General features: G+C 40.8%; 1 protein-coding gene across 1 annotated transcript in view; it reads left to right on the forward strand.

The window, feature by feature from the left end:
* Positions 1 to 12,320, forward strand: part of LOC103740061 (CD109 antigen-like) — a gene marked incomplete at its 3' end in the record, with an annotated part of 109,300 nt that overhangs the window by 94,090 nt on the left and 2,890 nt on the right. Inside the window, 7 exon segments of the mRNA XM_029567150.1 lie at positions 5,154 to 5,237; positions 5,240 to 5,262; positions 6,060 to 6,201; positions 6,917 to 7,026; positions 9,691 to 9,915; positions 10,891 to 10,992; positions 11,080 to 11,142. Coding sequence (XP_029423010.1) covers positions 5,154 to 5,237; positions 5,240 to 5,262; positions 6,060 to 6,201; positions 6,917 to 7,026; positions 9,691 to 9,915; positions 10,891 to 10,992; positions 11,080 to 11,142 — 749 coding nt within the window.

Here is a 12,320-nt window from a genome sequence, read left to right on the forward strand (position 1 = left end):
CTCCCTCCCCCTCCTCCTCCTTTCCTTCCCCTCTCCCCTACCTCCACTCTTCCTCTCCTTTTCTAACTAAAAGGGCAATCTAATTTTTATATTCTTTTTTACAAAAAATTTCAGATCATTACCTTTAGGATGGATTTCAATTTTCTTCCCCATCTTCCTTTTCTTGAGACAGGGTCACTGTAGATCATGGTGGTCTGGAACTCATTATGTAGTCCATCTTGGCCTTGAATGTGAGCAGTTCTTCCACCTCAGCCTTTCCAGTACTGGGGTTACAGGTGGGACAGTCACTGCACCTGGCAGTTTTGTTTCCTATGTAGGATCTTACTATATAGTCAAGTTGGCTTGGAACTCAAAACGCTACTTTGGTCTCCACCTTACAGGTGTGTGCCATCAGGCCTAATTCCAGATCTTTATACATTTTAAACAGTTCTTTTCTAGTTTTGTCTTTTGAAAACATCTTACTCAGCTCCTTCTCTACTTTCCCAAATTCTACTCCCAAATTTTACTTGTGCTTTCGAGAATGCAAAATATTTTTCTGATCTTCACAGGGGTAGTTTCAAGGTATGGCTGTCTGACTGTAACCCTCTGTCCTTGTACCACTCATAGCACTGGACACAGTGCTGGTGTGTGCCTGCTTCCCTCTCTGAAGGAGGGTCTGTGTCTACTTACTATTGCATCTTGGTGTCTACCACATTTCAACCATGGAGTAGGCATCCAATAAATAATAAGACAACATGACCCATAAGATTGTAGTTTCAAACACTTATGCACACAGAAATGGTCTTTATGTAAATCCAAAGTCTATGATTCATTATGAAGCAAATTGAGTTGTGTGGGCAAAAAGCTCATTACCAAGTTAGAGGGTTGAGATGTTCCTTGAGTGGATTTTGAAAGACAGGCTCTGTTATCTTACCATTTGGATGGCATAGAGCTGGTTTTGTAAATATTAACTTCACAGTAGTTTTGTTCAAATAGCCTGTTCTGTTTGTGGTTGATAAACACTTTATGTTACTCCTCGTAGCTGTCTGCTTTCTCAAGGCTCTAGTTAACATGCTCTAGTTAAACATCTCTGGAGGTTTCTCAGAGAAGGTTAACATGTTTGTTTAGTTTTGAAATTTTTGATTGGGTCAAATAAAATATGAAAGTATACATTTCTTTATTGGCTTTGACATAACATCTGCTTATTATTCTAGTCATTAAAAAGAAATAGATTCTTTCCTACTAGCCACAGTGAGTTCTAGGGGATTGCAGAGAAAATAGCATATAGATGCATAGTCATTTTTGTAACTCCAGGAACAGTATTAAAAAAACATTTAAACTAAGCTATATTATAATATATTTATTTGATGAATTATAGTATTTGTATCCTGGAAATGGCTTGGGAAAACCAAAATCTTGTCAGTGGAGAGAAACATGAGTTACAGGGCTCAGTCTTTTTAGGTATTATTTTATAAATCATTTGTTTTTACGACTATGTTCAGGAAGAAAAATTCTTCATTTAGTTAATGACACTATCCATGAGTGCCTTTGATTTGTTTTTTAAAATGTTGTCAAGTTGTGCCAGATATAGTGGCACATAGCTTTAATCTCAGCACTTGGGAGGCAGATCGAGGCCAGCCTGGTCTATATAGGGAGTTCCAGTCCAACTGGGACCACAGGGAGACCCTGTGGCAAAAAAGTCAGGTTGTTTTAAAGTGCTTTTTAAAAATAGTATATTTATTATTTTTATGTTAAGTATTGCCTGCATGTGTGTAAGTGCACCCGTGTCATGTAGTGCCCTTGGAGGTCAGAAGAAGGCACTGAATTCCCCTGGAACTGGAGTTATGGATAGTTGTTAGCCACCATGTGGGTGCCTGAATTCCCCTGGAACTCGAGTTATGGATAGTTGTTAGCCACCATGTGGGTGCTGAGAATCAAACCTGGGTCCTCTGCAAGAACAGTCAGTGCTCTTAACCGCTGAGCCAACTCTCCAGCCCCCATTATTTTTAATTATGTGTATTACTGTGTGTCTGGGGGTATGTTCACCTGTGTGCAGTGCCTGTGGATGTCAGAGGTGTTGGATCCCCCTGGAGCCAGAGTTACAAGCAGTTGTGAGCACCTGGATGTGAATGCTGGGAACTGAACCCTGTTATTTTTAATTATGTGTATGCCTGTGTGTCTGGGGGTATGTTCACCTGCGTGCAGTGCATGTGGATGTCAGAGGTGTTGGATCCCCCTGGAGCCAGTTACAAGCAGTTGTGAGCACCTGGATGTGAATGCTGGGAACTGAACCCTGGTCTTTTTCAAGAGCAGTATGTGCTTTTAACTACTGAGCCATCTTTCCAGTTCCCTGCTTCACATTTACACCCAAATTAAAAAATATTTGCATCTGAGAATACTTTAAATTATTATTTGAAAGCACCTTGTACTGTCCTGTGATGCAGCTGTTTAAAGATACAGTATTCTGGTATTCTGGTTTGGCTTTTATTTAATATTTAACAAGATACAAGCAGTGCTAGACTTTAAAGACTTGAGTGAGTGATTTTGATGATACACTTTCTAGCCAGGTTTCCACTAATTTTACTGTTTCTGTTTGGAACAGTGGTACTTTTGAAGGTGGATTTTTTTTTCTTTTTAATTTGGAAAATTCTATATTTGCTTTTGACTTGACCCAGAGAAGGGGTTATTTCTGTGTTCAATTATCAGATTCAGAGAACAGCAGTTTACAATTACAATTTGTGAAATGCAAAGCAAATTGGCTTCAAGGGTTGGCCCGGCATTTAAAATGGAAGGGCCCCAGGAAACAGATTTGTAAAAGACTTTCTGGCAGTTAAGTGATTTACTAGACTGTCTTTGTTTTACATGAAGAAACTTCCCTAATATGAGAGGAAGAAAAGCAAGACCCGGACTGTGAAACAGCAGAGACTGAGATTTGATGAAAAAAGATATGTTTGAAACAATGGGCTAAAATTATTTAACATTTTGTTGCAAACTCGCCCCCCCCCCAGCTTTTTGGTAGCTGTGTGTGCACCTGGTGCTTCACAGCCTAAGGTCTCATAATCCTCCCTGCAATTGGCCATGGTGATTACAACTTCAATTGACATTTAAAAAATTTCGAAAGCTTGAGGCTGGAGAGATGGCTGAGTGGTTAAGAGCACTGGCTGCTCTTGTGGAGGACCCAGGTGTCCCAGCACCTACATAGCTAATAACCATCTGTAACTCTAGTTCTAGGGGATCCAACACCCTCTTCTGGCCTGATTGAGCATTGCATGCATGTGGTATACTTACATAGATGCAGGCAAAACACTCATACACATAAAATAAAAAACTATTTTAAATATTTTTTCAAAAGCCGTGGTGCTTCACAGGCCGATGCAGATTTCCAGCACTGAAAGATTTTCATAATGTTTTAAAGATCACTGTAGAGGAAGCTATTGCTTCCTCTGTGTTTTCTCAGATGGTCAGAGGCTGGTGATGTGGGCATTGTGAACTGCTTTTAGATACTCTAGTTAAAAGTTCCTTTTGGACACAATTTGAAGGATTTGAAGGATCAACATTTGCTAAGAACACACCTTTTTCTTAGGTTTTTTCTTTTTTTTTGGTCTTTTTGAGACAGGGTTTCCCTGTAGCTGCAGCTGGCCTGCTGTAGCCACAGCTGGCCTGGAACTCACTATGTAGACCAAGCTGGTGTTTAACTCACAGAGATAGCTTGCCTCTCCCTCTGGAGTACTGAGACTAAAGGCATGCACCACCACACCCGGCTTTCTTAATTAAAAAAAAAAAAAGTTTTTTAATTGAATTTTTGTGTATTTCATACCTAACATCTCAATTAATCACCTTTATACCTCCTTCCTCACTGGCACCCTCCCATAGCACCCCCACTGGAATTCATCCATCCTGTCTTTTGTCTTAGGACCTATTTTGTCAGGTTAGTGTCCCCAGATGTTCCTCAGTACAAGCTCATCTACTGAGATCTGGTCAGCCTATCTAGAGTCCATCACTTTAGGAAGACCAGCTTTGTAGACTGCTGATCCTTGGACAGGACTCCTATATTAAACTTCACCCACCTAGGGCTCAGGGACCATTGTTCTTAGTTTTTTGTTGTTTGATGTTTTTTTGAGAAAGCCTGTGGTTGCCGGCTGTGGCTGCTCTCCTCCAGCTATGGCCGCTCACCTGCTCTCTTAGTTCCTCTAATCAGTCATCTGCTCCAGACCCCAGGGCTGGTGAGGAGTCTGCGCCAGTGTCGCCGCATTCAGATGCAGGAGACCAGGTTCAGTGACACAGGTCTGTTTTATTGCAGGAAGGCACAAGCTTATGTAGGGGTAGTGGTCCAATCACAGCACAGCAAGTAGGATACCTTATTAGCATAACAGGTTTAGCATCCTATTAGCATAACAGACTTGATGTCCTATCACAGAATAGCGGGTTAGGATGCCTCATTAGCATACTGGGTTTCAGATTACAGAGCCTGGATTCCTGGAAACCACATGACCCTGACTGTTGCAATATCTAAGTGTTGCAATTTGGGAATTCCAAGGGTGGTGATTAGGGAGTGGTGAGCTCTAGGCATCAGTCTCATGATCTGCCAATGGGAGCAAATGTCACAAGGTATTCCCTGTGGCTCCAGTGGTTGGGCTGTTGCCTCGGGCCTGCTGTATGGCTGTAAGTAAGTCTTTCACCCTAGGCTCAAGCCTGTCTCCCACAAGAGCCTTGTTAGGTAGCCCGAGCTGGTCTTGAGATGTCCTTCCTGATTCAGCCTCCAGAGTGCTAGGGTTACAGGTGTGTGCTATCATGTCTGATGTGTGCTTTTTTTAAAAAAAAATGTGGGGCTGGAGGGATGGCTTAGAGGTTAAGAACACTGGTTGTTCTTGCAGAAGACCCAGGTTTGAATCCCAGCACCCACGTGGCAGCTAACAACTCTTCATAACTCCAGTTCTAGGGGATCCAACAGCCTCTTCCTTCCTCCACGAGCATTGCATGACAGGGGTGCACTTACTTACATGCAGGCAATGCATACATACACATAAAATAAATAGATATACAAAAAATGTGGTGGGGGTGTGTGCCTTTAGTGTAATTCTTTTATGTTGAATTGCTTGTGTGTGCTTATTGAAAGGCATATTTTTGTTGTGCTGCTCTGACACCATCAAGTTGAAAGTGTGACAGTGCAATGTGATTGTTTTTCAGATATACCTATGGGAAGCCAGTGAAGGGGGATGTGACACTCACATTTTTACCTTTATCCTTTTGGGGAGAGAAGAAAATATTACCAAAAAATTTAAGGTAACTTTTGCAGATATTTTATAATTTACAATGGGGACTTTTTAAAATAGTGATTTAAAAAATTAATTATAGGCCCTAGCTAGGTGAGTAGGTGCACACCTGTTATCCCAGGACACTGGGAGGTGGAAGAAGGACGATCAGGAGTTCAAGGCTAGCTTCTGTTATGTAGCAAGTCTGAGGCTAGTCTGAGCTGCCTGAGACTCTGTCTCAAAAATAAAAGCAAACAGAGGCTGGAGAAATGGCTCAGCAGTTAAGAAGACTGACTGCTCCTGCAGAGGATTCAGGTTCAGTCCCCAGAATGCACATGGCAGCTAACTGCTGTGTAATTGCAGTTCCAGGGAATATGTCACCTTCTTCTGACCTCCAAGGGCATTGCAGGACAAGGGTGCACCTACGTACATGTAGGCAATACATTCATACACATAAAATAAAATATTAAAAAAATAAAGATTTGCATTAAAAATAATAAAAAGCAGGCAAACAACAAAATTTAATTATAGGAATCACAGGAGAATGTAGTCTTTATTTAAAGTTTATGCCCATTTCCAACATACTGATACAGATAACTTTAAAGAATTTATGATTCAGATCACAGCAAGAAAATTTTATTTTTTTCTTAGAAACAAGATTTTTTACTGAATAAACAAAATAAGATTTTAAGAAAGTCAAGAACTTTCCAGCATTGGATAGGTGATTAAACTGGGCCCAAGCTGTCATACTGTGACTTAATTTGAGTTTTGTTTCAAGAATTTGAATTCCTAAAGTGAAAAGTAAAATTGAATTTTTAAACAAAACAGATAAGTGGATCTGCAAACTTCTCTTTTAATGATGATGAGATGAAAAGGGTAATGGATTTTTCCAATGGGCACTCTGAATACATGGACCTGTCCATCCCGGGACCCATAGAAATTGTAGCTATGGTGATGGAATCACTCACAGGTTTGTAGACTTTGAGGCCGAGGTAAACCTACTTTGCTGTTGTTATCACGTACTAGCACTTCACTTTGTCAACAGTGTTTGTTGCTTTTCTAAGGGGGTTAATGTTGAAGTTGTCATGACTAATGTTTTACTTACAGAATGTTTTCACACCTTTAACCCCAACACTCATGAAGCAGAGCACATGGATCTCTGTGAATTTGAGGCTAGCCTGCTCTACATTGTGAGTTTCAGGCCAACTAGGGCTACAGGGAGATACTGTCTCAATAAAAAAAAAAAGGGAAACATTTTCTATGGAAGTCTGTGTTTCAAGCACATCTAATAGCTCTTTGCATTTTTTTCTGTTTCAGTTCTCTTATCTTCTGGCTGATACATTCCTTCATCACTTAGTCTGAAATCTCACTTGCTTCTAGACAGATTACTTTTTCAATAAGAATGTAAAGCTAATCATCTGGACCCTTGTATTATTTCACCAACAAGCTCAGCCTGTTCTGTGAGTGCTTTAGCTGCTGGAGGATGGCAGCAGTGCTCAGGAGTTCACAGAAAGCGTGACAGAATTATGTGATTCTCAGGGCCAAAGCCAATAATGGATGTGAGGCTCGTGTGCCCTGATGTCTTCAACTCCATCAGTGAGAAGCTTAGATTGGGAGATGAGGTAGAAACAAGCTATTGGTGAAATCTTACTTTTGTATTCTAAACAGTGCAATTCCCAACATAGGTATCTCAAGAAATGCAAGTTCCAATGTGTTTTTCAAGCAACATGATTACATCATTGAATTTTTTGACTATGCTACTGTCTTGAAGCCATCTCTCAACTTCACAGCTACTGTAAGTTGGTGTGTTTTCTGCTAATCAACAAGCATGACAAATTCAGTGAAATGAGACAGAGTGGGAAATAGCATGCTCAGTATCTCTTTAAAACTTAAAAAATGTATTTATTTTTATTTGTGACTATGAATATATGTACACCTGCACGTATATATGTATACCACATGTATGTGATGCTTATGGAGACCAGAAGAGTGTGTCAGAGGCCCTGGAACTGGAATTCTAGATAGTTGAGGAACTGAACCTGGGTCCTCTGCAAGAGCAGTCAGTGCTCTTAATTGCTGAGCTATCTCTCCGGCTCTAATTTTTTAAAATGAGTTATAACAAGTGCCAAAATAGTTTTTCTGAAAATCAGTTTATTTGATGGAGATTGCTATACTTAAGGTTTTATTAATTGAAGAAATTAAATGACAGTCGAAAAATCTTAGTTTGATATTTTGATTTTTAGTGACTAATTTTAATTTTATCAAAGACACAATATTAATCAGAAACAAGGATAGTCTCTCTTTCAAAGAGAACATTGAATTAACACTCAGTCTTTTTTTTTTTGGTCTTTTTGAGACAGGGTTTCCCTGTAGCCCCAGCTGGCCTGAACTCACTGTAGACCAGGCTGGCCTTGGACTCACAGAGATCTGCTTGCTTCTGCCTCCCAAGTGCTGGAACTAAAGGCATGCACCACCATGCAATGCAACACTTAGTCTTTGAGTGACTTAAAAAATTTGAATGAATTCTTTTAGAAAGCATAAAAACGATGTTTCTCTTTATGACATTCCATAATATGCCATTTGAACATTGCTCACATTTGTACCCAACCCTCCAACTTGAATGAGTTTTGGCAATGTTCCTGCCTTAATAGGCAGGCCTGTTAAGCTGAGGAAGACCCTGGGAAGGAGGGAGAGTTGGCTTTGGGGTAAGGATGGAAGTTATTAAGAGGAGACTCTGAATCAATGCAAGATTAGTAGTGTTTAAATTGTTTGGGCATGGAGGTTGGAGGCAGGAAGCAAAATGAGCTGAGACAAAAGCAAGAGCTGTGGCTGGCAAGATCAGAGTGTATTAGACCAGTGGCTGGACAAGTGTGTTTGCAGCTGAGAACTTGCATCTGGGCTTGATTCAATAGGATGTGAAGTTTGGGAAATTCTAGAGGATCCTGAGTCTCTTACATATGCTATTGAACATTATGCTCTAGGCAGTGGGAAGTTTTGGAGCCTATGAGCACCCAGATGTGGTGAAAGCATTGTTTGAGAAAGACTGATGAGGGCTCTGTGGAGAAGGTGGCAGCAGCCAGGTGTGCAAGGGGAGGAGAAGCCCATGGTGGTGGCTGTGAGAGTGGAGAGGAAGGGCAGAGACATAAGGGACTTACTATGCACTAGGGTTGTGAGGTAGGGAGAGTGTGGGGGGAAATTCAGAGATAGCAAGCTTGGTAGGATGGTGGTGTGGATAAAACCAGACAAGGTAAGGTGTACTTGATGTGCTGAACTGGATTCTTGGTACTGAATTGGTTACCAAGCTTGGATTTCCTGCTGGGAAATGGAGCTCTTGATATGAACTCCAGGGGAAGGAGGATGGGAATTTTGGATTTGGGCTGTACTCACAAAGCTAAACCACAGGAGTGTTGGAATCTTTGCAGGAGGGAAAAGAACGACGGGTACCTGCTTATTTGACCTTGACAAATCCTCAACTTTAGAAAGAGGGAATGGGAACCTAACACTCATTGAGAGTGTTACCGTATTTGAAGTCACAGCCTGCGTCCCAAACAAATCCATGTTTGGCCACATGTCCTGATAAATAATGAAAGCAGCCAAATTAATAGCAAAAAGGAGATTTATTCAGTGTGGCCACATTGGAAAGAGGGACAAAGAGATCCGGAGAACCCCCTCCCCCAACACTAAATCCATCTTTGGAGTCTTGAAGTGAAATTAAGGTTTAAGTAGAGGGCAGAGTTAACATATATAAGCAGGTCCTAGGCAAGATATGGTCCCAGCTACAATGTTACCTCATTGCTTCTCCTGTGAGGTGGAATGCCCACTTATAAATCTCTTTCTTGGAGAAAAGTTTCCTCATCAGCTGGCCTAGGCTTTAGGCTTTCTCTTTGCCCGGCATGAGATTTCTGGGGCAATTTGATTTTCAACAGTCTAAAAACCAGAGTGAGGGACCCAAGTCAGTCTCTCTCTCTCTCTCTCTCTCTCTCTCTCTCTCTCTCTCTCTTCTTAACACTGAGCCATTTCTCTAGGCCCCACATTTTGCTTTTTTGAGACAGGGTCTCACTATGTATCCCTGGTTGGCCTGGAACTTGCTATGTAGACCAGAGATGCACTAACCTCTGTCTCTGCTTCTGGAGTGCTGGGACTAAAGGCCTGAGCCAACAGGCCCAGCCCCAAGTGTCTCTAGAATATCTTCATGCCTGCCAGGCCCATTACAAGAGAATGCAGAGGAAGGGATGAATCAAAAGAGCTGTGGAAGGCAAGGAAGCCATGCTTCTAAGAGCAGTGGTCATGGTGCCTAATGCCTCTTGGAGAAGGTCACTGAACATGGATTGGGGCACTACCAATAACTGTCAAAAGTTCAGTTTCATGGGAACAGTACAGACAGAAACTGCGTTCAGTTCAGCTTACATCTTTTGCTTTTCCTGTTATCTGTCTTAAAATATCTTGTTTTGACAATTAGGTGAAGGTCACCTGCTCCAATGGCAATCAGCTAACTGCAGAAGAAAGAAGAAATAATGTAGTCATAGCAGTGACCCAGAGAAACACCACCAACATCTGGAATTCATGGACCAGTGATGGTCAGGAAGCGAATGATGTCCAGATCATAAATTATACTGTGCCGGAACATGGAATCTTTAAGATTGAATTCCTGATCCTGGCCGATTCCAGTGAACTACAGTTGAAGGTACCACCTGTTTCCTGTCCTTGTGTCATGGCAGCAACGTGACTTCTGCTGTTGCAGTCTTGTGGGAGGGTCTCACCCTGCCCCAGCCACTGTCTGTGTTTTAAAACAGGGGTAAAGTGTTAGAAGTAATTTAAGACAGTGGCTAACGTTACCTTGAATGTTCCCCTTGTAACTTCATTTGAGAACCGCAGAACAATACAGCAATGTGAAGCTATGCCACAGAGGCTCCTGAAACCCTCATGGAGGTTGATTTTCAGTCATTTGAAGTTTTGTTTTGGCAGGAGCTGGAAATGAAAAGGGTTATACATACCTTTCCCTGAGCTTGCTTTCCCAAAGTGGCTACTCTGAGAAGCCCCAGCATTCCTATAGCCTTCCTGTTGGTTAGTCATCCCTGGCAGTCTGAGGCCTGGCTGGATGGAGTACCCCACAGAGGGATGGGGCCTCTTCTGATTTTTATTCCTCTTTTCTTTTTTGGAGGCAGGTTCTCATCATACAGCCCAGCCTGGCCTGGAGCCCTCTATGCAGCCCAGGTTGGCCTCAAACTCATGGTCCTCCCACCTCTGCCTCCTAAGTTCTGGGACCCAGGTGTGCACCACTACTCCTGGCTGACTTTTACCCTTCACAGTGGTGGATCAAGTGGGGCATGATATTTCTCATATACTTTATATGAAAGGAAGAAAAGGGAATTTTACATCTAATTCCCTCCTCTCGGCATCTTGTGATAGACTGCTTTGTTTCTGAAGTAAGCTCAGAATGTGCTTTCTTCCTCTAGGTTATGGTGGTAAAAACTCTTTTTTTAAATTCTTTATAGTATAAGCTATAAAATGATGAAGAGCCACTGTCTGGTGAACGTATGTTTCATGCAGGTGGGATGGGTGGGGGGAGAAAGTGAATCTGGCCTTGATTAATTAATTCAACAGCTTTTCTCAAAGTTACTGAAGTTGAAAATGTATTGCTTTCTTTCTTTTGCTGTAGGCTTCTTTTCTTGATACTGTGAGTAATATGGCAGTTCATGGCATGTTTACATCGCCTAGTAAGACATACATCCAGCTAAAAACAACAGATGAATATGTAAAGGTAATGCTCACAGCTCACTTGATAATTACAATGTTATTTGGCATTCTTACTACTGATATATTCATATTCATTAATATCTTTTTCTAGGTTGGATCACCTTTTGAGTTAGTGGTCAGTGGCAATAAGAAATTGAACAACTTAAGCTATATTGTACTTTATTTTAAACTTCATTGTTATTATTTTAAATATTTATTTTTATTTTATGTGTATATTTTGTCTACATGTATATATGTATACGATGTGTGTGTCTGGTGCCTGGGGAGACCAGAAGAGGGTGTTTGAGTCTCCATGTGGGTGTTGGGAACTGAACTCAGTTCCTTTGCAAAAGCAGAAAGTGTTCTTAACCGCCGAGTCATCTCTCCAGTCCCTATTATTATTATTATTATTGTGTGAGTATGAATGTATGTGCAGGAGTACAGGCATTTGTGTGCCATGTTGTGTGTGTGTGTGTGTGTGTGTGTGTGTGTGTGTGTGTGTGTAGGTCAGAGGACAACTTTCAGGAGTCAGTTCTCTCCCTCCACTATGGATTCTGGGGATTGAACTCAGATAATCAGGCTTGCACAAACAAGTACCTTTGCCCACTGAGCCATCTTGTTGGCCTGGCAAATTCTTATTAAGTTTAAATTTGTGATCTGTTATAGAATCATCTTAAATGATGTCTATCTTATAGCTTCAACAAATTTACTAAATGTTAAAATTAGCATTCTCTTTTTATACACTATTTCTTTCTTAAACTATATTTGCATTTTCATTTAAAAATAGATAGAGGCTGGAGAGATGGCTCAGAGGTTAAGAGCACTGACTGCTCTTACAGGACCCAGGTTCGATTCCCAGCACCTACATGGTGGCTAATAGTTGTCTGTAGCTCCAGTTCCAGGGGAATCTGAAGCCTTCTTTTGACTTCCTCAGACACTGTACGACATGGGTGCACTTACACACATGCAGGCAATACACTCATACACATAAAATAAAAAAGATTAAAAACATAGATAATTAAATTTTGTATTATGTTTAAAATTTTAATTTCTATTATATAGTCAACATCTGTCCATTTCAGAGAATTATGAAATATAAAAAAGAAAATAAAAATTGTCATCACACTTTTGTAATTTTGCTAACTCAACTCTCCCAGTGGAGCACTGTATCCCTCCAGTCAAAAAATAGGATCTCTTCCAGTATAAAGAAATGACCAGATAGACTAGTTATCATAATCTCCATTTATACATGTGCATGTATTGCAATGTCATATTGCATCCTATAAATATGTATAGATATTATGTGTCAGTTGAAAATTAAAGATGCAAAAAAGAAATAAAAAATGTTTGAAG

This window comes from Nannospalax galili, unplaced genomic scaffold (assembly GCF_000622305.1).
Source record: "Nannospalax galili isolate Female #2095 unplaced genomic scaffold, S.galili_v1.0 scaffold961, whole genome shotgun sequence".
NCBI classification, from domain to species: Eukaryota; Metazoa; Chordata; class Mammalia; order Rodentia; family Spalacidae; genus Nannospalax; species Nannospalax galili.